The sequence below is a fragment of the Capsella rubella genome, unplaced genomic scaffold (assembly GCF_000375325.1).
Source record: "Capsella rubella cultivar Monte Gargano unplaced genomic scaffold, Caprub1_0 scaffold_1, whole genome shotgun sequence".
Lineage (NCBI taxonomy): Eukaryota > Viridiplantae > Streptophyta > Magnoliopsida > Brassicales > Brassicaceae > Capsella > Capsella rubella.
In genome coordinates, this window is record NW_006238923.1 from 17,227,606 (window position 1) to 17,254,122 (window position 26,517).

A 26,517-nucleotide genomic window follows, 5' to 3' on the forward strand; every position below is an offset into this window, starting at 1 on the left:
TTAATAAAACTACATTTTTATATAATACAAATAATGAAAAATATCAACACAGCCAAATAAATCTGCAAAAAATATGTTTTCGTTTAAAAAAAACCAGAAATTCCCCCTCCCGTCTAGGTACACATTTAGCAAATTCTTTGATATATATACATCACATAGGATACATTGTTCATGTTGGAAATCAAAGACTATGCTAAACGAATTTTGTATATAACTATATATAAACTATAACATTTAAAGTTTTACATAACACATACGCATAAAATACTGGCCCGTGGTACGGTTAAAGTTTTACATAACACATACGCATAAAATACTGGCCCCGTGGTGTACCACGGGGTAAAATCTAGTTTATAGTATAATATTACTTCAAATAGGGACCTTTCATATATCTTGTTTTTTTGTATATTTTGTTAGATTTTTTTTTCTTTGCTAATAATTTTTTAAGATAATTCTAGATTTATATAGGATATCAAACTTTTAAGAAAACATTTTCGTCATCTATATATCGTAAATAACGTAAATAACTATGAGAAAAGAAAAAAAAGAGTATAGTGTATTTGGTAATAGAAAATTTTAAATTATACACTAAAAAAAATATGTGAATCCTAATCTAGTATCTAATAAAGATGTCAATCGTACTGTATACAATAGTTAATCATACTCCCTACTTATAATTGTCATGAGTCAAGTGAGTCAAGTTGTATTTTTACTGCCAAGTTGAATTGTTAAACCATTAAATTATTATGAGCTGTGTTATATTTTATAGTGAACTTGTTACCAATTCGAATCCCTAGCGTTTAACCCACGCATGGTTAATTTATGGTCTACTTGGCATCTGCATGCGCGCCATATTTTTGTTTATTAAGGATATTGTATAGTGGTTATAGAGACTGGTACAAGTGGATAGACTTTGTTAATCTAAACTAATGTTTATAATTATATAGTAAACATATGAAGGTCCCATGCATTAACGTTGTAACCGGCGGAGGATCACAGCCATGCACATGCCATTATATGTAAACAAATGAACATCGATATTAACATATACATGCATCTTCAAACAAATACTAGTTAACATATGACCTTTCCTAAAGAAGACCAATGCAAATTCAAATTTCTTCTTCATCGGATAATGCTAAATGTAGATACTTGATGATGATAGAATCATATGACTTTAGTCTTTATAAAATAAGATAAGTCATCAGTTCCCCAATGTCACAAAAAGTCTCCGATCCTTATTAGCCCACTGACCTTAAACTAGCATATATATTTGCCTATATAAACAAGACTGAAGCATTCCTCAAATTTCACAACATAAACAACATATCTCCCTTTTCCTATAATCATCTCTAACTACGACACTATGATGAAGATTTTCAAAACCCCATCACTACTCCTATTAGTCACGATTAGCTTTCTGGTTATTGCCACCAATGCTCAAAACACCAACCAAGACTTCCTTGACACTCACAACACCGCCCGTGCGCAGGTTGGTGTAGCGAACATAGTCTGGGATGCAGCTGTCGCGGCCTATGCATCGAACTATGCTAATGCTAGAAAAGCCGACTGCAACCTCGTTCCCTCAGGAGGAACACTATATGGAGAAAACCTAGCCAAAGGAAGTACTGCCACGTTCACAGCCATAGCTGCCGTGAATCTTTGGGCCTCCGAGAAAATTTACTACAACTACACTAGCAATTCTTGCATAGGTATAACTTACACATACACTCTAGGGAAAACATACTAAACACTATTATCTTTTTAAAATATATCATTTACCGAAATTCTTATTTGTTAAAATTACGATGTCCTAACGGATTAACTATACATTATGAGTTCATTTATTTTTGTTTAAAAAATATTAAATTATCGAGTGCAAAGAGACTAAAAGAAATTTCACTAAGCTTATATGGATTATGAAAACTACAGGTGCACATGAATGTAAGCATTACACGCAAGTGGTATGGAGTAACTCGGTGAAGATAGGCTGTGCTAGGGTTCAATGCAACAACGGTTGGTACTTCGTGAACTGTAACTATGATACACCCGGTAATAAGGCAGGAGAGTACCCTTACTGATCCTAACCGCGTATACAGCCAAAAATAATTAATTAAGTATGAATAAATTGCAATGAATTGAAGTACTGCTTATAAAGAATATAAAGTATCTCGTTTAATCTGTAGATCGATCGATGTAATATTCTACCAATTTTACATTGAGCGGTTGTAAGGTTTGCCTTCTTTTACAACTAATCAAATGTTGTTTTAATAACTTTATATAGTGACAAAAGTTTGTTCTACTACATCGTAAAATGATATTTACATTCTTATCAGATTTGCAGGAAGACGAAAATTTGATGACAATTCAACTTAAAAAAAAAACCAATCCAAACGTACAGTATATCGGTCCAATTTATGTGACAATTCTTTAATTGAACAGTACGAATCGAGAATTTCCAAATTTATTATCCAAACTGATCCAAATATGTCAAATATCAAGCTCTAATTAGCTAATCTGGTAATTAAAATTTGAGTCTAGCTTACATATACAATTTACAAGAATGTACAAGTAAGAAAATCAGAAACAATTTTCTAGACCTTAGCATATAGCCAGTCATATAAAACCCAAAAAGAAAACCAAAAGAGATATTACGTGTGATTTCTTGATTTTGTAACTTATTTTGAAATATAAAAGGGAGTCATGACAAAAATATTTTAATTTTTATCTAGCTTCCTTAATCATCTAAAAACTTAAGTTTTTTGTGTGTGTGTGTGTGTGTGTGTGTGGAAATATAGATCCACAATTAAAGTAGACCAGTTATGAGTCTTTCAAAAACCATTAGTTATATTACAAAAATTAAATGCAAATGTATATCGCTCTCACTCTCGCATGTTGTGAATCCTTATGGTGAATTCATTCTCCAGTAGCACTATCTTCACGCACTTGGCATGCATCCTCCCCTGCTCTACACTAGTTAATTTGTTTGTTTATAATGCAACCACTTAATTAGGTTCTAGCTAATAAGTACCTAATCACATCAAAAAGGAATGAAAAAGTTGAAACTAGACTACCAAAACCCTATACCTTATCCTTGATTACACGATTCGAAAGACTGTGGACTAAGCAGCTGATGATTTCGTCCTCTCCATATCCACACGTAGAGATCGACGCTTGCCAAATCAGTAGAAGCAGTTCCTATTAATTGTCTTTTGATACAATGAATCTTCTAATTAACATGAGGAAGGAGAAGATCCTTATTTTTGTGGTGAGTGGTGACTACTGCAAGATATTTGATTTACGTCTTCTTCTTTACACTCTATCTATTTATATTATTGGATGTAGTCTGTTTAGTGGAAATAGTTTTTAATTATAATCACTCAACACTGTCTATGAATGCTCCAACAACGTCGTAACCGGCGGAGGATGACGGCCATGCACATGCAATCATATGTAAATTATTAAACATTGATATTAAAATTTATACATCTCTTCATATCATATACAATACATGGCCTATCCAGAAAAGAAAAGAAGAAAAGAAGAAGAATACCAAATCTCTATTCAAATTTATTATCCACTTGACAATGCTAAAGAAGTTGATCATAGCTAGTGGTGATGCTTCAATATACAAACAATGGACAATCTATATTTGCTAAATTGCTCTGTTTTTGGAAATTATTATTCAAAAATAACATAATTTCATGAATATTTTTTTGATTGTCGTTAATTATATATAACAATTTGTAAACCTCTCCATAGTTTTTATTATAATAAAAATAATTTTCGCAAAATATAAAACAATTTTTTTTATAGATTTTGTTAAAATATTTCTATTGTTGCGGTCACTTTGCTAGCTAGCAGTACACTTTTTTTTTTTTTTTTAATTACAGTATATACTTTTGTTTATGGGTAATATTAGTAGATAGCCAAATTATGTAAGATTACTTAAATTGATAATTAAAGAAAGGCATGATAACACTTTTTGATAATTTCACTTCACTTTGGAAATAAATTTGATCTTTATAAAAAGAAAAGTCAACTCCCAATGTTGAAGTTTCCCAAAACCACTGAACCTAAATAAGCATCATATTTGCATATATAAATAAGGGCAATATATATAATCACATATTCCTCAGACTCACAACATAAACTATATATCTCCCTCTCGCTTCCTAGAATCAATCATCATCATCACATATACGATAATGAATACGTTCAAAACCCCATCACTCATAATCGTTGCGATTAGCTTTCTTCTGATCATTGCAACCAATGCTCAGAACACTCCGCAAGACTTCCTTAACGCTCACAACACCGCCCGTGCGCAAGTTGGAGTGCCGAACCTCGTGTGGGATTCAGCGGTCGCGACCTACGCATTGAACTATGCCAATTCTAGAAAAGCCGACTGCAGCCTTACTCACTCCAATGGACAATATGGAGAAAACCTAGCCAAGGGAAGTAGTTCTACTTTCACAGCCCTAGCCTCCGTGAAACTTTGGGTCGACGAGAAACCTTACTACAGCTACTCCACCAATAATTGCACGGGTATCGAAATTACAATCATTGAATCCGTTATAATTTAGTACAAGACTTCAAAATATTATGGTTTCATTAATTAGGAAATTAATGAATGTACAACATGTAACATAAACACACTCGCGTGTAAGTTAGATGTTTGACTAAACAAGCTTGTTGATTTTTGAAAATTATACAGGTGGAAAACAATGCTTGCATTACACGCAAGTGGTGTGGAGAGATTCAACGAAGTTAGGGTGTGCTAGGGTTCAATGCACCAATACTTGGTGGTTCGTCACTTGTAACTATGACGCACCTGGTAACTGGATCGGAGAGTACCCTTACTGATCTCATCCTCATCATCACTAATAATAACGTAAAATAATAATTATGATTAATGAAATAAATCTAATTTGAGTTACTTACAAATTAAAATCTTGTTTAATCACAAGATGCAAGTATTTATGATTTTTTCACGTAAAGAAAGTGGTTGTAAGGTTTGCCTTATTTTTAAATTAATGAAATGTTGTTTCTACTCTTGCTTATATTCAGTAGTGCGAAAGTCTGTTCTACTCGTAAAATGTTATTAATCATTTACTCTGTAATGTAATCGAATTGGTAGTGTAAATTTCGTGAGACTAATACTATAGTTAAGTGAAAAAATTCACAAAACGAATATTTTTTCTTCTTGAATTTCACACAACAATATTTGATTGCGATGAAGAAATAAGCTAGGAGACATTATGCAATTGATTCATTACTTATAAATTGAATTAGTAATCAACATTACCAACTAATGACAGTTTGGCCGAGTGGTCTAAGGCGCCAGATTTAGGCTCTGGTCCGAAAGGGCGTGGGTTCAAATCCCACAGCTGTCAGAAATCTCTTTTTGTTTTTAAAGGTTCTTGTTTCTTTGCTCAACAAACTCCCAAACGAGGCCTCCCAAGCCTTAATTCAAATTACTTAAAATTTCTTCAGCAAGTTTTCACCATAAGTTAGAGTAATCGTACAAATTAAACCGAACCCTCTTCGCATTCATAAGAAAAATTCATAAAAATCATTGTTAGAACAAATATAAATTACATATGGTCGGATACATAGACAATATCGTCCGATGAGGCAAAACATTATCGTTAAACTGCAATCAGAAGCATCTTCATGATTGATTTTCTTTTCTTGCTTTTAGTCTCTTTATGTTTTGATTTCCATTTTCTTGATTTTCTTGATTTTATTTTTTTTAATTTTAAATCAAGAAACGAATATACTCAAACAGAACCATCGATCTCGACCACCCAACCTTTGTTATCTTCAACAACTCCTAATTGGATATTCGTTAACATCAAGTGAAGCTTCGTGGACAATGCTTCTTCTCCTATCTTGTATGTTATCCTGCATTCAAACATAAATATATATGATCCAAAGTTCGGAAAGATTTGATGAAAGGGTTTTGTTTTTGTAAACTAATTATATAATCACTTTTTTCATGGAAGGTCACGTACGGTCTCAACAGCTTTAACGACCATTGCTGTTCCTGCGCAAAATATTTCTTCTGCCTCTAATAGCTCCTCCACTGAAACATCCCGTTCTTCAACCTCAACATTTACGAATCTTGACTCCTTGAATTGTCTAACTTAATCATACAAAAGGGTATATATATTATTACCTGGTAGCCTATATCACGAGCTAGCTCGCTTATGCTTTTCCTTGTGATTCCTGGTAAAATGTTTCCTGAAGTCGGTGGAATGGACACTATGTTTTCCTATAAAATGAATGATTACTAATGACTTTACGCAAAACGAATCCAAATTGTTGAAACTTTCTAATACCTTTTAAGGAGAGATGATGGAGCCATTGGATAGATGAACACAGAAAGAGCAAGAAAGTGATTTTTGAGTTTTGAGAAGGACTAGCTAAAACACTTAATTTGCTTATATATAAACAACAAAACAAAACCCTTCCAGTATAGAATGTTTCGACCACGATCGATCCTTCTTTATTTATATATTATGAATTTAGAATGTTCAACTAGCTATTATAATGTTTTTAAAGACTTAAAGCCTTAATGTATTTTTAAAGACTTACCATTAAGGACACACAACAAGTTCAGATGTAAAGAATGCGAATTGTGTACAATGGAATGAAGCGGATACTTGACTGAATGAATTTCATTTGAATATAAAATTACTAAAAATAAATACAATAAAATTGATTTTCTGATCAAAGAAAAATAACCGAAATGTGATTTAAATAATAACACTAGTAATATATAAACTAGATTAACAAACAAAATATTTATGTATAATGAGCATAATTGTTTAACCAAAAAATGCGAGTCTTTAGTTTATGTACTATCTATGCAATGCATCTGTCCACCACATGCAACTTTCATATACTTAACTTCATCTACTTAAGTTAACGCTGTTCTAAATATGCGAAGTGTAAATGGGATATTAATTTAGAACCAAGTTTCGTGCTAGTTTTCTTTTAAGCCTATATGAATTGATATATTCTAGGGCAAGATGGATGTGGACTTGCATTGCATCACACGTTTGTGGAAGTTTAGGTTCTTTAAATAAATTACAAGAACAATAACATGTGACAGTTTGGCCGAGTGGTCTAAGGCGCCAGATTTAGGCTCTGGTCCGAAAGGGCGTGGGTTCAAATCCCACAGCTGTCAGAATTCTATTTTTGTTCTGTTTTTAAGTTCTTGTACGTTTCCTTGGTCAACAAGCTCCAAGGCTTAATTCCCTCTGATAAAGACCTAGAAACACAAGGTTTCTTCTGGAAATCTCAACAATGACGACACGTTAACTCTTATTAAAAGACTTTATTGAACTGGTAAAACAAGCACGATAGATTACAGAGCAATATATATTAAACAAAAGATAACAAAAAAAAATTATAGCTTTTCATTTTTCTTATATGTTTTTCTTTTTTTTCGTTTTTTTGTTTATATAATTAGTATTGATTTTGCTTCTATTTTATTATCAGGAAACGAACTTGTTCCAATTCAGCCACTGATGATATCCACCATCCAACCCTTGTTATCTTCAACAACTCCCATTTGAATATTGGTTAACATCAAGTGAAGCTTCGTTGACAATGCCTCTTCTCCTGTCTTGTATTTCACCCTGCAGTCAAAGATAGATACATATTTATTAATGACTCAAAATTAACTCTAGGTAACTCCGAACTAGAAAAGAGTTAACGTAAGGATTTATTTTTGTGAAAGCTAATCACTTTTTTTCATGGAAGGTCACAGTCTCAACAGCTTTGACGACCATTGCAGTCCCTGTGCAGAATACTTCTTCTGCCTCTAAGAGCTCCTCCACTGAAACATCCCGTTCTTGAACCTGTCATAAGTTGTGAATCACAAACTAAGAATCTTGAAAAGATTCGTGAAAAATGTCTATAGATGATGAAAAAAGAGCTGGAACCTGGTAGCCAATATCACTAGCTAGCTTGCTTATGCTTTTCCTTGTAATTCCTGGTAAAATGGTTCCTGAAGTTGGTGGAGTTGACACTATGTTTCCCTATATACATAATTAGGAATTATTACTCTTATGAGTTCATGCAAATGATTTTAAAGGTTGAAACTTTATACTATATGTGATAATTTATTTTTAATCTTGTTAATTACCTTGAGAATAAAGATGTTACAAGTAGAAACCTCTTCGATGTTTTTACCAGTTGCCGCGTCCAGGAACAAGACATCAGAGAAACCCGATGACTTTGCTTCCAGCAACGGTTTTACAACCTTCCAAATTTTAAAACCAGGAATTAGACATTTCACTAACTTCAGTAACTTGTGGCTTGGACATCTATTAATTTATCTCTCGTGTCTATTTATTACTTACTGGAGAATAGTTGGTACAACTCTTCACACCCCCTGTTCCACCAGAGTGGGCTCGGCGATGCTTATCATCAACTTTAAGGTTTAAGCCTGAGCTTCCCTACAAGATAAACAAATTAAGTTAAACCAGTACTTTAGAGTTTCAGATTACGGAATCTTTAGGTATCAATGGCCATATTTGAGCAAGAACTGTTAGAATTAAGTACTAGTGCAAACGGTCCACAAAAAGGTTAATTAGCATTATTGATACTTTGGAGCCCAATATTTGTTTTCCTTTTAGACACAAATTGGATCAATACTCAAAATATTAGACCGAGTTTTTTACTTGACCAAGTATTTAAATAATAAACAAATTAAACTCACCTTATGATAATTTCCAACGGGAGATGTGTAAATGAGGAACGTATATTCAGGTGCTGAAGCTACTCCTAAGACAGCACCAGTACCTATGAGTAGAGGCCTAATATACAAAGCTCCTTTACCAGGAGGAGGTACCTAAAAACCAAAAAAATATAATTCGGCAAAATCTTTAGCTCCTTTTAAAGTTTAACAAGAACTAATCACATGAGCTTAGATAGGCCATGCATGCATGCATACCCATTTGTTGTTGGCAAGCACAGTTTGCTTAACAGCTTCTACAAATTGGTCCGGAGAAGGAGGTGTCATACAAAGCCTATCCGCACCTGTTTGCATACGAAGAGCGTTTTGGTCAGGCCGGAAGAGTGTGATCCGTCCATCTTCTGTCCTGTACGCCTTGAGACCTTCAAATAGTCCCTGGCCATAATTGAGAATCCCAGCACAAGGGCTCATTGAAATATCTCCATAAGGAACAATTTCTCCTTCGGCAAAGCTCTCTCCTTGTTTGTATTTCGCCACATACATGTAATCTGTTGGAACCAAACTGAATCCGAGCTCGTCCCATTTCACATCCGCATACTTTTCATCTGCGTCACTACTGTTTTAATGCATGCCACACAATAGAAATGAACACGATGTAAAATAAGGACTCTTATAATTAAGTTATAGCCTAAAGAATGGGTTTTAATTGAAACAAATAAACGTAATTAAGAAAATATTCATTTTTATATAAAAAAAGATGATATATTTTCACCTTGCAAGAAGAGGTGATGAGGAAGGTTGCACCGAAGGAGCCATTGAGTATATAGATGAAGCTAGACAAAGATTGCAAGGAAGTGGTTTGAGATTTGAGAAAAACTAAACACACTTGGCTTTTATAGAGATATAAACAGCAAACAAACCCTTCAAATTACATTCCATCAATTTTTTTAATATGAATTTAGAATCTTCCAACTATACTAATATATTTAAAGACTAACATTTTTGGGTAAAAATCTAAAGACTAAACTTTAGTTGACCCAAAAAAAAAGAAGCTTAAAGTTAAGGACGCGACTAGTTGAAATCCATTGAATGCCGATATGTTTGTAAGTCTTGAAACGTTTTAAATGATTGATGAAGCGACTATATGTGTTGGCAAGATAATCTTTGATTGAGCAAATGAGATAGCACACACTTTGAAAGATCGAGATAAGGGCATCCTCATTGGGGGTATCTTAGCCTCCTAAGATTCCCCCAATGAGGATGGTCTAAGTATAAAACGTTTTACAAAGACATGAACGAAACAAGTTTTACAGTTGATTTTAAACGCGTATATATTATTATTAAACTTAAATCAAAACCGTTCACAATAATCATGTTCACTGGTGTGCTCATAACCAAGAAACTTCTAGCCATCTTTAAAAAAAAACCAAAAGCCAGTCTTTATTTTATATAAACATCTGTCCACCATATGAAACTTATAGAGATTTATCTTTTCTTTGGTGAAGTCAACTATTCTAAATCGATTATATGTAATTGGAATATTACCTAACTTCTTGTTAATTTAATTTAAACCCGAATTACTAAAGTGGTGGATAAAATATTTTATATAATAGACTAGATGGTTGGTCCATATTAAAAATAATAGAATTTATGTATATATAATTTATTTTTTAAAATTTAAAAATGTAAGTTTATTACAAATTTTTACTTTCGTATTAATTTTATAAATTTATGTATGATGGACACTGGACATTTTCATGTATAACCTTTGACTTTCAATATTTATTTGATTTTCGAGTTACGGTTCAATAGTTATAGTATATATATATATATATATGTCATTATTTAATAGTTTCATGTATTCTATATGATCAAGATTCATTTACGATCAAAATAAAAATAAAGTAATTTATGTTAAAGATTTATGTAATTCGACATTACTAAATAAAAAATAATTAATATATATTTCATTAATTTAATATTTTATTGCAACCAGTCTTTTGAACTAAAATCATATATTTTAATTTTTTTTAGATAAATTAATTTTAGTTCTATTATATAAGTATAATACTTTTGTAATTTATAAAATATATTAAATTTGAACACTAATTGCCATACAATATCAATATTTTTTTTAAAGAAAAACTCGTAAAGTTAATTACAAAGCTAACATGTCAATAAACTTGCGAAGATTAATACCTTTAAGTCCCTAAGTAGGAGATGAAGGAAAGAATATGGTTGATTAGGTTTGCTAAAGAAAAGTTTGAAGTTGAACAAACAAATATTGGCCAAATTAGTAGACGATTTTAAGCATATTCCATCCATAGGAAACAAAAAGATATATATTCTTGTTCATCAAGAAATTGATTAAAGATTTAGAGAAGAATGTATTGAACCAAGAAATGAAAGTAAAGTGATGCGATTTTTTAAGTAAATGATCTTAAATGATTCTAGAAGATAAGATTAATCTCATCTCATTCATTGGTTATATAATTCAATTGAGAAAAACTTTAATTATACATTTTATTTTACTTCACGTGTAAATTAATCACATTTTTTGAATAAATATTGTGATAAGAAAATCAAACCAAAAGCCTTAGCGTTGTCAAGTTTTTGTTAATGGTTTATGGTTTACTTGCAGGTTGACTTGCGGCATACGCAAGTGCGGTGGAGACTATATATAAAAAAAAACATTTTTTCTCTTTTTTAAGCTTAAGAACCTCATAATAGCTCATCAATAATGTTTGATAAATTGTGGTTTCGTCTATTAAATTGAGGTTTCGTCTATTAAATTAAATACAAGATTAACAGCAGCTGACAGTTTGGCCGAGTGGTCTAAGGCGCCAGATTTAGGCTCTGGTCCGAAAGGGCGTGGGTTCAAATTCCACAGCTGTCAAATCTTTTTTTTTTTTTTTTTTTAAGTTTTTGTTTCTTTGGTCACAAAATTTTAAGCCCATTTAATGACCATGTCCGCCATAAAACTTATCGGGCATACATGGACGAATCCGTTTACGTCTATTTAATAAACGAGCTTTCACAAAATTAGATATAAACCTCAGGAGAATAAGATAATTGAACCGGACAACTAAACCCGAAATTAAAGGATTAAACCAAGAGTCCAACTGGTTTATCCTCTTACATGCCCCCTTATTGAGTGATGTTCTTGGAGGACTTGAGGGGAGAAAATTGTACCTTAAGATTTATCCATTACATGTCCCCGAATATAGAAAACAAATAGTACTTGAGGGGAGAAAATATAAGTTGACTAATAGAATCATCAGCCTTGACAACGATCGATTTCCACCATCCAACCTTTCTTATCTTCAACAATGCCCATCTGAATATTGGTTAACATCGACCGAAGCTTCGTAGACAGCGCTGCTTCTCCTGTCCTGTATTTTACCCTGCGGTCAAAGTTATGATCCAAATCCAATATCACCATTCGAGAACTGGAAACATTTAAGATTTGATGAAAAGGTCTTTCAATTCTTATGTTTCTGAAAAAGTTAATTACTTCTTGTCATGGAAGGTCACAGTTTCAACAGCTGTAACGACCACTGCAGTCCCTGTGCCGAAAACTTCTTCTGCCTCTAGTAGCTCATCCACAGAAACATCGCGTTCTTGAACCTGTGATACATTTTGAATCACAATCTACGAATCTTGATTACGTCAGAAGGTGTCTATATATGAAAGAGGAGGTGGAACCTGGTAGCCAATGTCACGAGCTAGCTCGCTTATGCTTTTCCTTGTGACTCCAGGTAAAATGGTTCCTGAAGTTGGTGGAGTGGACACAATGTTTCCCTAAAATATGAATGGGTTACTAATGAGTTTTATGCATACGAATCTAAAAATCTTGAAACTCTTCAGTCTTTACCTTGACAATGAAGATATTACATGCACTAAGCTCTTCGATGTTTCTACCAGTTGCTGCATCTAGGAACAGAATATCAGAGAAACCCGATGACTTTGCTTCAAGCAACAATTTCACAACCTTTCAAAATTTATACAAGAAGAAATCAGAGAACTAGATATTTCATAAACCTGTTTCCATGGAAGATGTATATTATATTTCTGGTGTCTCTTTACTTACTGGAGAATAGTTTGTGCAACTCTTGACACCACCCGTTCCACCTGAATGGGCTCGGTGATGCTTATGATCAACTTTGAGGTTCAAGCCTGAGCTCACCTACAAGACAGACAACATCAGTTAACTGTTTCAACTTTGAATTAAAGACTCTTTAGTCAGAGTTTACTTCACGGAGTATTCGAAAAAAATATATACAAACTCACCTTATGGTAACCTCCTACTGGAGATGCATATACGAGAAATGTGGTTTCAGGTGCCGGAGCTACTCCAAGGGAAGCACCGCTCCCTATTAGCAGAGGCCTTATATACAAAGTTCCTTTACCCGGAGGAGGAACCTAAAAAACCAAGAAACCATTACTCCAAAAGATTAGAGCAAATTAGGATGAAGACAAAGAACAGGGGAAGCTAGAGACACATTGGTCCAATAGTCCATACCCATTTCTTGTTGGCAAGCACAGTTTGCTTAACTGCTTCAACGAATTGGTCCAGAGAAGGAGGTGTCATACAAAGCCTCTCGGCACCAGTTAGCATACGAAGAGCGTTTTGGTCAGGCCTGAAAATCCTAATCCGGTCGTCTTCTGTCCTGTAAGCTTTGAGGCCTTCAAAGAGTCCCTACAAAGCCAAACCAACATTGGAAGTTATAGACGCTAAAGTTATAAGCTTTTGCTGGCTATTACACTCAGATCAAACAACTCTACACAATCTAAAGTTATAAGCTTTTGCAGGTTTACACAACCAGAGAAAGCAAATGAACGTTGATTTGGTGAAGTGAGAGCCACAGAGACAGAGGTGTAAGAGAACAAAACGTACCTGGCCATAATTGAGAATAGGAGAACAAGGGCTAATAGAAATATCCCCATAAGGAACAATCTTTCCTTGTGAAAAGCTCTCGCCTTCTTTGCATTTGGCTACATACATGTAATCTGTTGGAGTCAGAGCGAATCCAAGCTCTTCCCATTTCACATTGGCATATTTCTCATCTGATTCACTGTTTATTTCATTTCGATGCATGCCACCAAAAAAAATAACAAATAAGAGTAAAAGATAAATTGGGAATGAAGAAACACGAGATCAGGATACTAGTAATAACCAAAATCATTTGCTGTTATATATCATAAAAAGATGTGACCTTTATTTTACCTTGAAATAGGAAGAGGTGATGAAGCAGGAGCCATAGATGCAGGGAGGCGGAGAAATTGAGAGAGAGAGCAGTGGAGTGAACTGAAGGAGAGAGGCGTGGAGCGGTCACATGGTTGCAGGAGCGTCCTTTTATACTGACAACTGACAAGTGACAACCAACAAACCCTGTCGATTCCTTCATTTCCATGTGTTTATTTTTATAATGTTCTGTATGATTTGGAAATATCATGGGCAGATGAATTTTTAACTATTTTTTCCTTTATAAGGCCAACGACGGCTAAAGTCTAAGCTAAAGGCCTAAAGTGGCAAAGAACGACCGGTCTTCAATTTTTTGTTCGTCTCTTATATAGTTTTCCTTGTTTTTATGCAATGGATTCATTTGTTTTTTTTTTTCCTTCGATTGCATATTTGCATGTCTTACTCTTACACGTTTTGAGAATGCTTTTATTTGTTTTCCTACTATGATCATTTTTCTTCTTCTCAAAAATATAGAATTTTGTCTATTTGTTATATATTTTTCGCTTCTAATATTTTTTTCAGACAAAATTAAATATTTGTTTTGATATATTTACATTAAGGGGGAGTTATTGGTAGAATGATTTTTAAAGATTTTTAGAGTTTAAGATTCCATTGTTATTGGTTTATGGATTCTTAGATTCCTAATAAAATCTCTTGTTATTGGTGTATGTATTTTGTAATTCTGCATACAAAATGAAGTGCATGGAACAGTTATAAACATCACCTTCAAATCGGCAATTTGATGCTACTCAATTTAGTTTTGATGCTACGTATGTGTGTAAATTTAAAATTTTCACTAAAGGAATATTTTACCAACCACAAAAACTGTAGTTTTATTTTTTACTTTTATGTCAAAAAAAGAAGTGGAAATGTATTTTATCAAAAACAATATTAAAAAACATGAGGGGAAATTAACGAGAAAATATCAGAGTTGGAGCTGCGGGTGGTTTACTCTAATATATTTCTTTGACACAATCTCGATTCTAACGGCGGTGGATTTTGTCGCCGGACGTTTGGCGTCGCAGGCTTCTTCCGGCACTGTCTTCCTGCTGATTCCTCTGTTGTCATTCTCAAGGAAAGAAGGCAGAACCTCACTCTCTCTCTCTCTCTCTCTCTGAATTTGACTGAACGAAAGAAACATTGCCTTTGTTCTGGGTAAGTGAAACGATCGTGTTTATCAGTATATAATCTCACAAATTTGTTTTATGATCTGCGCGATTCGCGTCGTCTCCTCTCTGGATCTGAGTTTTGGTTCAAGTAAATGATTACCATTCTTTAGCTACCTTCTACCAATTTAATGTTTTGTGAGATGAAATTGGAACCTGGAATGCTTCAATCCAAGTGTAAGTAGTCATCTTCTTCTCCGTGTCGAACCCCTAATTTCGAGGGCTCATTGCGTTCTCACCTTGGATCTATGTTTAGCTGTTTCCAAACAAACATTGTGGATCGGGAGTTTTTTTTTTTGTTTTGTTTGTTTGTTGTTTTGCATGCTCTGAGTTCTTTATGTGAACTCTAATTCCGTTCATTTTACAGGGTTTATACGTAATTAAAGTTTCATCAAGTCCGCTTCCATGGTTTGCTTTGTGCCTCCGGCGGAATAGTTGTATTGGTTGAGGAACTAAGCTGTTGAAGCGATGCTATCATCAAGGTTCTCGTTTTTGGGGTTTGGGATTTCCAATGAAGCCAATGAATCTGTGGGTGTTTCTGGAAGCAAGCTCAAACCATCTCTAAGTGTGCAGACGGATAAAGATGTGTACAGGCCTGGAGATTCCATATTTGTAACTATTGAGGTGGCTAACTCTCCTGTAAGGGATCATGAAAATGGGGCAGCAAATCCCTCGTTTTTGGTTGAAAAGCTTAGTTTTGAGGTTATAGGACTAGAGAGATTGGACGTTCACTGGTTTTCTACTCAAAAGCTATCACCAGGAAGCAAAGGAAAGAGAGGTATTCAAGAAGCTTTTCTTACTGCAAATGTTATATGTTCTGTCTGTTCATAGAGATTTTTAAAGTGTTGATAAGTTTGGTAATATAGATGTCACAAACATAGACTTGCTCACGATATACATACACACCATTAGTAGCAAGATTGTATCTAGTTAACTTCTGTGGGCTAAATTGTGAGGCTGATATGGGAAACAGAGACATGTGGTTGGGAAAATGGCAAACAAAAAAAGAAGAAGAAGAAACTCAATGGGACATAGCTATAGAAATTAGCATTGAAGTTATGCAATGAGTCTTTTTATGTTTCGTTTATTCAATAGGATCTCAGCCTTTCATGTTTCTTTCTTTAGAGACATTATGTAAATTGCATTCACTGCACCAACAAGTTTGAGGGAGCTAAAGAATATTAGGCTCTTTGCCATCGATTTGTAATTTTGTATTGAGGTGCACTAATCATATATTTTTCTTGGAGATTTTCAGGAAAACGCATCTTCCTAGACAGTTCAACACCATCTTTGGTTTCAAATCAACTTCTATCCCCTGGTGCTAAGATGACATGTAAGCTTGCCTGATTCCTTCTCTAATACTGTATGAATAAGAATAATAACATATACAATGCTTGATGCTGGCGGCACGGGCTTATAATGTCAACCTTTAAGCTGACAGATTCTTTGTTTGTAATTTTCATTACAGTAATGGTTCGTGCTATACTCCCACAGATTATACCACCTTCTTATAAAGGTGCTACTTTAAGTTACATTTACTACATTAAGAGCACATTGTGCGGAAGATGGATGGCATTAGAAAACAGTCAATTTTACAAAGACTCGACAAAAGATTTCATTGAAGTGGTCAGTTAACTTGAATTTCCGTGTTCTCTATAGGTGATATATGTGCAAGACATTGTGTTTCGTTTACTCTGGTTGCTTGAACGCACTATGTTTTCTATTCTTCTAAGTAGAAAGCATATAAACTGGGGTAAATACAAACATCACTCTTGTGTTGCAACACGTCTCATGGTTCTTACAATAGTAATAAGTGAGGCGGCATCCTTGGGTTTTAGGTTGCTTGATGCCTAATTGATGATAGAATCACACAACTTTGGATGAGTTATTCTACATTCTTAGTTCATTTAGTTTGTTGTTTCTCTGTGGCGATGCGCCAGGGTTTCTGGGCAAAATATGAAGTTGAAGCATGAGGTGTAGAGCGTAACTTAGTCTAGAAGTTGAAGTATGAGCCATGCAAACTACATAGTTTGTTTCCTTTGGCCCATTTGTCACGTTAGTGAGTTTAGAAGTTCAGTCAGTTGATTATAACATCTTTTTGATAAGTATAGTTGATTCTTTCTGGCATCAAAATAACCTTGCTCCCCATAAATTGAATGCCCTACAAATTCTGGAGTGGGTCTACGACTTAATCATGGTTATATGTCACAACCGAAAGTCAAATTACATGCCTCCTATGCCTGATTCTTGATAGAAAATATTAAGTAAATGCATTTTGTGATACCTCTTATTTTACTGAAGTATTATATATTTTCACCCTTTTCCACTTGTGTTTTCTAATTTAGCTGTTAAATTTGACTCCTATAATCTTGTTATTCACCAACAGGAGACACGAATACCATTACAAGTATGGGTAATTCAGAAGAACAATGGGCTGCTATTAGAGGAAGATCGAATCGATGGTAAGATTTTCTCTAAAGTTTTGATTGGGAATTTTAAAACAGAATTCAAACTCTGTTTATTTACAAGAAAACAAGTTACAGGATATCGGAAAGTTATTTTTCCCCCCTTAGTTTGACATTAATGGTGCAACCTGATAGGGGCTCTTAAATTTCTTTCAGGGATTGTTCCAACCAGTACCATTCAGACAGAAATATATTGGAAAGAGATGGATGGAGACTCAGAATGGGTATGGCATGTCACAACTGTGAATGTTTATCTTTTACTTTTTCATTTTTGATTTTTAGTTGTTATATACGCATTGGTTTCATTTGCATGCTGGTCAACATGAGAACAATAAACAAAAATGAACTTGATGTAGACTAGAGCAAATGACGCATATGATAGTGGTGAGGATGGATATGACAGTTCACGTGACGAGATCTCATCCGTTGTTTCCAATCCCAAAAAAGGCAATTTAAACAGAACGTTTGGTAGTTCATTGTCCTTGAATTCTGGACCGCGATTATCAATGAAAGACACGTCATATGTTGAAGAACGTGTTGGATCATCTCCAAAGATGCTGCTTTCTCAGTTATCAGCTGCCATGGTGTCTTATGATTCCGGAACCGGTTAGTGATTATTTGCAAGTACATGCCTAAAACAGTATTTTGATGGTGTCATTAAGAACCACTCACTTAGCCTCTCTGTTGTTTGGTGACAAGATTAGGAAAGCTGATTTCATTACGATAAGTGTCTGTGTCTTAACAAAAAGGCTGGTTTCAAACTGTAATGCTGAACACGTTGCTGTTCTCAAATACCAATAAACAGTTGATGGAAAGATGCAATTTCGAAAATTTTTCCATCATCTATTTTGTTTATCAGCTCTATAATATTCGTGAAGAAGGAAGAGATTAAGAATACTTGTCTTTTTTTTCCTTTTAGATGCCTCTTCGCCTCAAAAATCATCAAATTCTGTGGTCCCGAGCCAACTACCCAAGCAGGCAAATGGTGCAGGTGCATCTATGTCACCTGAAGCTGAAGCTAAAGAACCAGTTCCATGTAAACTACTCCTCATTTGCAGTCATCGCTTGTTTGTAGATTATGCAAGTAGCTAATTATTCAGATGCAATAATTTCTTGCAGCAGAAGGATTTACAAGAGGAAGATCTTACAACATTAGAATGGACGACCAAGTCCTTCTTAGGTTTTCCCCAAAGAATGCCGACTCTACTTATTACTTCAGCGATACTGTAATTGACTGTTTCATCTCTACCCACATTCTTGTAAACATTCCCCGCATCTTACAACATGTTCCATGAATGGTAATTTTATTTTGCAGATAGGTGGAACTCTTACATTCTTCCATGAAGAAGGAGCCAGAAGATGCCTTGAGGTACATCCTTACCAGACAACACATTCTGCTATATCGAGGTCTATTGGATCTGATGATCTATATCTGTTTCCAGGTCTCGGTTACTCTAGAAACTTTAGAGACAATAAACAGGAGAGTTGTTCATCCATCAAGGAGAAATTCTCCAACGCTTACTAAGGTACAAATGCAGTGGAGTATAATTTGGCGATGGATATTGTTTCTTCTCTTTTTCTGCTGGATGCGATGTCCTTACAATTGCAATCTTACTACCCCATTTGTTTTTCCTCAAAAGGTACAAAGCGATCACCATGAGGTAGTGGCAGACCTTATTCAAACCAGCTTTCTTTTTTCAATTCCCACGGATGGTCCAATGTCGTTTTCTACACCCCATGTATCTGTGCAATGGATTCTTCGGTTTGAGTTCCTAACTACTCCAAAGAATGTGGACTTAAGCAGGTATTACTCCCAAGACCCAAAACGGATTTCTACTGCAAAGATTTCATTCTCTGGTTCAGTCTTTTGAAGTGCTCAAGTTATTAAGTCAGTTTCTGGTTCTGTTTTGTGGTAATTACAGGTACGAACATCCGTTGTTGGTACAGGAACGGGAAAAAAGCGAATGGGTTCTTCCAATTACTGTACATGCACCGCCACCTCGGACGTCAGGTGCTCAAAACCGTGGAGATAAGCTTTTAGGTTTGGAGCCGTCTTGGATTCGTAGCTGAACCACGCTTTTTGGTGAGATATTCATTTTGGTAAATCATTTTTCAAATAGTTTCTGGTGTCTGGTCTAGAGATCACCTCATGCAATAATTTTTTTTTTTTTTTTTTTTTTGCTGACTTTTAATAGTTTTTTTAATGAGAAAGTGAACCACAAATCTACAGTATTTTGTTTAATTTTTTAATATCTAGTTTATTAAAAGAAAAAACAATATTGTGCTTCAGTTTACTGTATATTTATTTTTCTTTTGCTGTCTTTTGATAGAGATGTTAAATCTTTAACCACAAACTGTTTCTTATTTAAGGGTTACTTGCAGTCAATTCATCATTTTGGAGGCATTAAGTAACTAAATGTTAATGTTTGTATCAAGGAAGTATGAGAAAAAGTTGTAGAAAAAGGGTAAGAGGAAAATAGGCCTCATGGATGAATTAAAACCTCAAAAATATCGCAACAAACACAATTGATCAGAGTCGTGTTAGGTTGTGAATCCGACTCTCTTTGTTCTGTTACATATTGTAGAAAGTTTTCTTATCATTATAATCAAATCTGTAAGAGACTTTTCTAATTTTTGTAAGTTGAAAAACTGTGACTGATAAAATCACACCTTTTGTCTGTTAAGAAAAATTAAGAAAAGAAATCACAGCTTCTGAAGTGGAATTTCAAAGGATTTCCAAAAGAAAGAAAAAAGTGACGAAACAATGGCATCTTCCACCGGTCACAACGTCACCAGAACTCTGCTTTGTCGGAGATTTTGGATTACCAGCTCTATTCTCTCAAATATCTACGAGGACTTCGTCTTACTTGGCTTTAGCAATAGCATGTAAACCAAAGATTCCTTTGCAGTATATTAGTCTTACTTGGCTTTAGCAATGGCGAATGTGAATATTAATACTAACGTTGTTATCCATCTGCCGCAGTTGCTGTTGAATTGGCTAAAGTTGCGAGTGACGTGAAAGCTGGTGACATTTAGGTTCTTTTCATGAAGCCTTCGTTTTTTTCATCATAGCCACTGCGTTTTCCGGTCCTTAAATCGATGTAATTGGCTAGAGAGCTGTTTGGATTTTCTGACGTTGGCTATGCTATTGTCCATGTGATGATCTTGATTGGATAATGGTGCTTCTTTGTTACCATCATCGCTAATGGCGCCTTCATGATGTTGAGTCTGTGATGAGAGATTGTGTACTATACTAATGATATCCTCTGATTCTTTCTTTATTCTCCAGGTTCCCACATGGGATTTTCTGGTATGGAAGGTTCTACTTTAAGCAATGCTCCATAAAGTTGCAACGTATAGGTATGGGACATCAGTTCGTCTTATTAATAGAGATAGTGCTTGATCTTTGCTTTAAGTTTTTTTTTTTTTTTTCCGTGATACAGAGAACTTCTCTTTGACTAGTTTCTCTGCTATAAAATAAAAATCTATTCTATATTGTAAAATATGTTGAAATTAATATATAGGAGATTTCATCTGATCTAAAAATTTATTAGAATTAAAATATTGAAAATTATAGCTATTAGGATTCCTAGACTAGAGAGTATTTACTATTTCTCTGAAAAGAAAAATGTAAAATCTCCAAAACAAATTGGAAAAAGGAAAAAATACAATTTCTCCAAAAATTGGAAAAAGGAAAAATACAATTTTCCTAAAAATATTTTGATAACTTTTACGTAGAATCTATGCGATATATATATTACTCTCCTTCTCGACAAAGCTTCCCTCTCTCTCTCTCAGTTTCAGAAAACAAAGTGATTCCTAAACATAGTCTCTGTCAAATCTCCAATTGCTTTCTCGGTTTCTCAGTCGACTCTATTGGTGATTCCTGCAAGTTCAAGGTATTATTGTAAATCTCTTCTCTTTTCTTTTTTCCTCCAAAAGAGGGACTTACTGGAATTGCTCTTGTTACCGTGATCATTCATCTTTCTATGAGGTTTGTTTTTGGTTTCATCTTTCTACAATATCTGAGGTTTGTTTTTGGTTTGGACAGGCACTGTCGTAACTTAATGGCATCTGAATCCAAAAGCTCCTCTAAGAGTAAGACATGTAAGAGAGATCGTCTTCTTGAGATTGAGGTAGCTGTTCGAAAGTGGTGGGAAGACGAGGATGTATTCAGGGCTGAATCTCGTGAGAATCTTCCAAAGCCAGGGGAAAAGTTCTTCTCCACTTTCCCTATCCCCTATATGAATGGTTATCTACACATTGGGCATACCTTCTCTCTCTCCAAGGTTGATTTTGCTTGTGCTTACCATAGACTAAGAGGTGCCAATGTGCTTCTTCCTTTTGGTTTCCACTGTACTGGTATGCCGATTAAGGCTTCCGCGGATAAGCTTTCTCGTGAGATCCAACAGTTTGGAAACCCTCCTGTGTTCCCTGCTGATGGTATGCTTACCAACCAAGCTCTTCACGTTCAGGAGGAGAGTAGTGATGCACCAGCTTTACCGGGTCAGTTCAAGGGAAAGAAGTCTAAGGTGGCTGCGAAATCTGGTGGACAGGTTTATCAGTGGCAGATTATGCGCAGCTTTGGTCTTACTGACAGTGAGATTGAAAGATTCCAAGATCCATATGAATGGTTGTATTACTTCCCCCCTCTGGCTGTTGAAGATCTCAAGGCATATGGTTTAGGCTGTGATTGGAGACGCTCATTCGTGACTACTGATGTTAATCCCTTTTTCGATGCCTTTGTGAGGTGGCAGATGAGGAAGTTGAAATCTATGGGAAAGATTGTCAAAGACCGCAGGTACACAATTTTCTCACCTTTAGATGGCCAACCTTGTGCTGATCATGACCGTGCTACTGGTGAAGGTGTTCAGCCTCAAGAGTACACTCTCATTAAGATGGAAGTAGTGAAGCCATTTCCTCTGAAACTGGTCCCTTTGGAAGGAAAGAGAGTGTTTTTGGCTGCAGCTACTTTGAGGCCTGAGACCATGTATGGACAAACAAACGCTTGGGTACTACCTGATGGTAAATATGGAGCTTATGAAATCAGTGAAACTGATGTCTTCATCCTCACAGAGAGATCTGCACTCAACCTTGCCTACCAGAAGTTCTCAAAGATCCCTCAGAAACCTTCCTGCTTGGTCGAGTTGACCGGGCATGATCTGATTGGACTCCCTCTGAAGTCTCCTCTGTCAGTGAACGAGATCATCTATGCTTTGCCCATGTTAACGATTCTGACCAACAAAGGTACTGGTATTGTCACCAGCGTGCCTAGTGATGCCCCTGATGATTACATGGCTTTACATGATTTAAAAGCAAAGCCTGATCGTCGAGCAAAGTATGGTGTGAAAGATGAGTGGGTACCCTCTGATATCGTGCCCATTATCAACATTCCAGAATTTGGGGATAAGGCTGCTGAAAAGGTCTGCATGGATCTGAAAATTCAAAGTCAAAATGATAAGGATAAGCTTGTAGAGGCGAAGAGGTTGACTTACCTGAAAGGATTCACTGAAGGAACCATGCTTATTGGGGAGTTTGCTGGTAGGAAAGTTCAAGAAATCAAGCCCATTATCAAGTCAAAGCTCATAGAGTCTGGTGAGGCTATCGTGTACAGTGAACCCGAGAAGTCAGTGATGTCAAGATCGGGTGATGAATGTGTTGTGGCTCTTACAGATCAGTGGTACATAACGTACGGCGAATCAGAATGGCGGGAAATGGCGGAGGAATGCTTATCAAAAATGAATCTCTACTCTGAAGAAACAAAGCATGGCTTCGAACACACTTTGAGTTGGCTCAATCAGTGGGCTTGCTCACGGTCTTTTGGTCTAGGAACTCGTATTCCCTGGGATGAACAGTTCCTTGTGGAGTCCTTATCTGATTCATCTCTTTATATGGCCTATTATACAGTTGCCCATATCTTTCACGACGGAGACATGTATAAAGGCAGCAAGTCATTGATCCGTCCTCAGCAGATGAATGATGAAGTTTGGGAGTATCTCTTCTGTGATGGTCCGTACCCAAAATCAACAGATATCTCGTCAGCTGTTTTAAGTAAGATGAAGCAGGAATTTGACTACTGGTACCCGCTAGATCTTCGGGTTTCAGGAAAGGATCTTATTCAGAATCATTTGACTTTTTTCATCTACAACCACACTGCACTAATGGACAAACGTAACTGGCCACGAGGCATCAGATGTAATGGTCACATTATGCTCAACTCTGAGAAAATGTCGAAGTCAACCGGAAATTTTAGAACCCTGCGCCAGGCTATGGAAGAATTCTCTGCCAGTGCTACAAGGTTTTCTTTGGCTGATGCTGGTGATGGTGTTGACGATGCAAATTTTGTATTTGAAACTGCAAATGCTGCAATTTTGAAGCTGACGAAACAGCTCGAATGGATGGAAAAAGTTCTGGCTGTCGAATCCTCTTTGAGGACGGGACCTCCATCTACATATGCTGATAGAGTGTTTGAAAATGACATGAACATTGCTATCAGATTGACTGAAAAAGCTTACAAAGGTTGTTTGTTTAGGGAGGCACTTAAGATTGGGTTTTACGACTTACAAGCTGCTCGAGATGAGTATAGACTTTCTTGTGGCAGTGACGAAAATATGAATCATGACCTGATACTGAACTTCATGGATGTGCAAACACGCCTCATTGAACCAATCTGTCCCCAGTTTTCAGATTATGTATGGAGGAAACTTTTGAAGAAGGAGGGTTGTGTGGTAACAGCAGGCTGGCCTACATCAAATGAGCCAGATTTGGTTCTCAAGAGTGCTAACAAATATTTGCAAGATTCTTTAGTCTTAATGAGAAAGCTTCTACAAAATCAGCTCCCAGGTTCCAAGAAGGCTGCTAAAAAAGGTGTTCAAGTGCCAGAGCGGAAGTTAAAAGGCCTATTATATGTGAATGAGCAATTCGATGGATGGAAAGCTCACTGCCTCATGATCCTGCAAAGGAAATTTAACCAACAAACCTGTCGTTTTGCCCCTGATGAAGAGATACTAGAAGAAATAACAGAGATATTGCAGAAGGAGGGAATAGTAACAAGCAAGACAGATGCTAAGAAGCTCTGCATGCCTTTCGTTAAATTCAAGAAGGATGAGACAATATCTATTGGCACTCAGGCTTTAAATTTGAGATTGCCGTTTGGAGAGATTGATGTCCTTCAGAGTAACATGGACTTGATCAAGCGGCAACTTGGTCTTGAAGAGGTTGAAGTATATTCTGCAGATGACCCTGATGATGTTTCAAAAGCTGGTCCACATGCTTCACTGCTGGAGCAGATTCGTCCTCCATCTCCGGGCAATCCTACCGCCATATTTGTGACCAGGTAAAGGCTATTTATTTCATTACAATTGTTTCCTAGTAAAAGCACTAAGAAGCATGGATATTCCTCTTGTTTCTCGTCAACTAACTGAAATCTTTACCGCTCCAGCACAAATGTCTCCCCTGCGGTTTAAAAGTGTTGTGCCCATAGGGAATCATCTCTCTCTGCATATCTTCATGTAAGTAACATCTCTTTCTATTTGACATTCAACTCTATTGTTTTCTCTATTTGCAGTTTCTGGTCTTTTTTTGTTGGATGTTATAGCTAATCTGAATCCTACCTTTCATATATGATAAAGTGCATAGAGTATATTTCCAAAAGAAGAAGCAGAGGACTGGAGCTTAAGGGGAGGTTTACTCGCGTGTGAAGGCAGATGCGTATCCCTTGGTCAACAAGCTGCACGTGAGAAGAGATTACTGTGTATAAATAAGGATTGAAGGAGGATTAAGAGGATCATGCTGAGTATGATGAGAGATGATTAGTCGCTATGAGACTACTCAGGAAGAGATGGATCTGAAGGGCTGCTGAAGATCCAGATCTTATCTTTCATTTATTCTTCGTAAACTTTGTAATCTGAGAGCTTGTGAGAGATTAAAATCTTAATACTCTTTTTATTCAGTGTTGTTGAGTACACAGACGCTGAGAAAATACAGTTTGTGTCATTGAACGTTGAAGGTGAGGCTCTCTGTTGGATCAAGCCTGTTGCGATTTCAGTTTAAAATTGTATGTATGATTTGGAAACGTCAAGGCTCCATCAATGATACCAATACTAATTTCTGATTCTGAACTGCTTTTGGCAAAAGAATTGGTTCAGGAAGCAGATTCAACTAAGGAGGAGACTGTTAAGTCTGAGCTTGAGTTGGTTCCACAAGAAGAATTTTTATGTAGTGTTGATTTATGCTAAGCTCTTGATGATTTCTCATCTAAAGTTTTGCTGACAGATCAAGTGCAGCCCAAATCTGGCCTTGTTTTTGAGGAGTTAAGCTCTGCTTTTGACATCAATCTGCTGTGTGTTCGTCAAGAGTTAAAAAAACATGTTTTACATGTCTCTACAGAGGTTAAATATGGTGAGAAATCAACAGATTTCCAGTTCAGACCTGATGCAGACCAAGTGTTCGTTGACATGATTGTTCAAAGGCATAAGCAGAAGAAGGGGAAAGTTTCAAAGTCTTGGAAATTTAAGTTCAAGATCATTTATGAGATAAGAGATTGGATACATGAGCTGTTATTGTTTGATATAGGTGGAGTTATTGCAAAGCTTCATCATTTCAAGTAGGGCTGGTCATCACTATGAACAAACTAGTTCTTTGGAGGAAGTACAAGACTGATAAGTTAACAGCTATAAACTCCACTCTTTTTGCATATCCATTGTTTGTTAGAGTGTTGATTAGTGAGCAAGCCTTACAACTACAACAAACAAAAATGTGTCAAATCATGGAAATTTTAAGTTTAAAGACATGCTAGAGAGTAGAGACACGATTTTTGATTGAGGAACAATTATCACATCCAGAAGAAGTGGCAGAAACATTGCGACCTTCTGAGGATTGTTCTGATCAGTCTTCAGTCAAACGCAAATTGGTGCTGTTCATAAATGCAAA

At 35.7% G+C, this 26,517-nt stretch overlaps 6 protein-coding genes and 3 non-coding genes across 12 annotated transcripts; 7 read left to right on the top strand and 2 right to left on the bottom strand.

The window, feature by feature from the left end:
• Window positions 1-1,355: 1,355 nt before the first annotated feature.
• On the top strand, window positions 1,356-2,226 carry LOC17900321 (pathogenesis-related protein 1A). The gene is made up of 2 exons (XM_006304379.2): window positions 1,356-1,712; window positions 1,933-2,226. Exons 1-2 carry the CDS (start codon window positions 1,367-1,369, stop codon window positions 2,079-2,081), a joined length of 495 nt encoding a protein of 164 aa, XP_006304441.1. The 5' UTR covers window positions 1,356-1,366; the 3' UTR covers window positions 2,082-2,226.
• Window positions 2,227-4,166: 1,940 nt separating this feature from the next.
• On the top strand, window positions 4,167-4,923 carry LOC17900544 (pathogenesis-related protein 1A). The gene is made up of 2 exons (XM_006306314.2): window positions 4,167-4,548; window positions 4,718-4,923. The coding sequence occupies exons 1-2, from the start codon at window positions 4,209-4,211 to the stop codon at window positions 4,864-4,866; spliced, it is 489 nt and encodes a 162-aa protein (XP_006306376.1). The 5' UTR covers window positions 4,167-4,208; the 3' UTR covers window positions 4,867-4,923.
• A 393-nt stretch (window positions 4,924-5,316) lies between these two features.
• TRNAL-UAG lies at window positions 5,317-5,396 on the top strand. The gene has a single exon. It is a non-coding gene; the product is annotated as a tRNA-Leu (tRNA).
• A 1,719-nt stretch (window positions 5,397-7,115) lies between these two features.
• Window positions 7,116-7,195, top strand: TRNAL-UAG. The gene has a single exon. It is a non-coding gene; the product is annotated as a tRNA-Leu (tRNA).
• A 333-nt stretch (window positions 7,196-7,528) lies between these two features.
• Window positions 7,529-9,526, bottom strand: LOC17900156 (putative branched-chain-amino-acid aminotransferase 7). The gene is made up of 8 exons (XM_023776946.1): window positions 9,483-9,526; window positions 8,969-9,323; window positions 8,735-8,866; window positions 8,376-8,471; window positions 8,159-8,275; window positions 7,956-8,051; window positions 7,759-7,871; window positions 7,529-7,649 (listed from the first exon to the last, which is right to left on the bottom strand). The coding sequence occupies exons 1-8, from the start codon at window positions 9,524-9,526 to the stop codon at window positions 7,529-7,531; spliced, it is 1,074 nt and encodes a 357-aa protein (XP_023632714.1).
• Window positions 9,527-11,526: 2,000 nt separating this feature from the next.
• On the top strand, window positions 11,527-11,606 carry TRNAL-UAG. The gene has a single exon. It is a non-coding gene; the product is annotated as a tRNA-Leu (tRNA).
• Window positions 11,607-11,752: 146 nt separating this feature from the next.
• Window positions 11,753-14,050, bottom strand: LOC17897778 (branched-chain-amino-acid aminotransferase 6). The gene is made up of 9 exons (XM_006303735.2): window positions 13,938-14,050; window positions 13,608-13,785; window positions 13,233-13,409; window positions 13,001-13,132; window positions 12,801-12,896; window positions 12,585-12,701; window positions 12,416-12,511; window positions 12,225-12,337; window positions 11,753-12,114 (listed from the first exon to the last, which is right to left on the bottom strand). The coding sequence occupies exons 1-9, from the start codon at window positions 13,970-13,972 to the stop codon at window positions 11,988-11,990; spliced, it is 1,071 nt and encodes a 356-aa protein (XP_006303797.1). The 5' UTR covers window positions 13,973-14,050; the 3' UTR covers window positions 11,753-11,987.
• Window positions 14,051-14,865: 815 nt separating this feature from the next.
• LOC17900852 lies at window positions 14,866-19,880 on the top strand. Its single transcript, XM_006306175.2, has 13 exons — window positions 14,866-15,110; window positions 15,489-15,899; window positions 16,377-16,454; window positions 16,590-16,747; window positions 17,508-17,583; window positions 17,743-17,810; window positions 17,943-18,192; window positions 18,506-18,622; window positions 18,706-18,812; window positions 18,902-18,955; window positions 19,029-19,112; window positions 19,227-19,390; window positions 19,509-19,880. The coding sequence occupies exons 2-13, from the start codon at window positions 15,590-15,592 to the stop codon at window positions 19,654-19,656; spliced, it is 1,614 nt and encodes a 537-aa protein (XP_006306237.1). The 5' UTR covers window positions 14,866-15,110; window positions 15,489-15,589; the 3' UTR covers window positions 19,657-19,880.
• Window positions 19,881-20,027: 147 nt separating this feature from the next.
• LOC17897123 (leucine--tRNA ligase, cytoplasmic) lies at window positions 20,028-25,632 on the top strand. Of its 4 annotated transcripts, none has more exons than XM_023789167.1 (6): window positions 20,028-20,472; window positions 20,570-20,946; window positions 21,385-21,485; window positions 21,638-24,922; window positions 25,028-25,097; window positions 25,218-25,632. In XM_023789167.1, the coding sequence occupies exons 4-5, from the start codon at window positions 21,654-21,656 to the stop codon at window positions 25,050-25,052; spliced, it is 3,294 nt and encodes a 1,097-aa protein (XP_023644935.1). In that variant the 5' UTR covers window positions 20,028-20,472; window positions 20,570-20,946; window positions 21,385-21,485; window positions 21,638-21,653; the 3' UTR covers window positions 25,053-25,097; window positions 25,218-25,632. The 4 variants fall into 4 exon arrangements, with proteins under 4 accessions (XP_023644935.1, XP_023644934.1, XP_023644933.1 ...); XM_023789166.1 differs by having other exon boundaries at window positions 20,570-20,765; window positions 20,876-20,946; window positions 21,385-24,922; XM_023789165.1 differs by having other exon boundaries at window positions 21,385-24,922.
• Window positions 25,633-26,517: the final 885 nt, after the last annotated feature.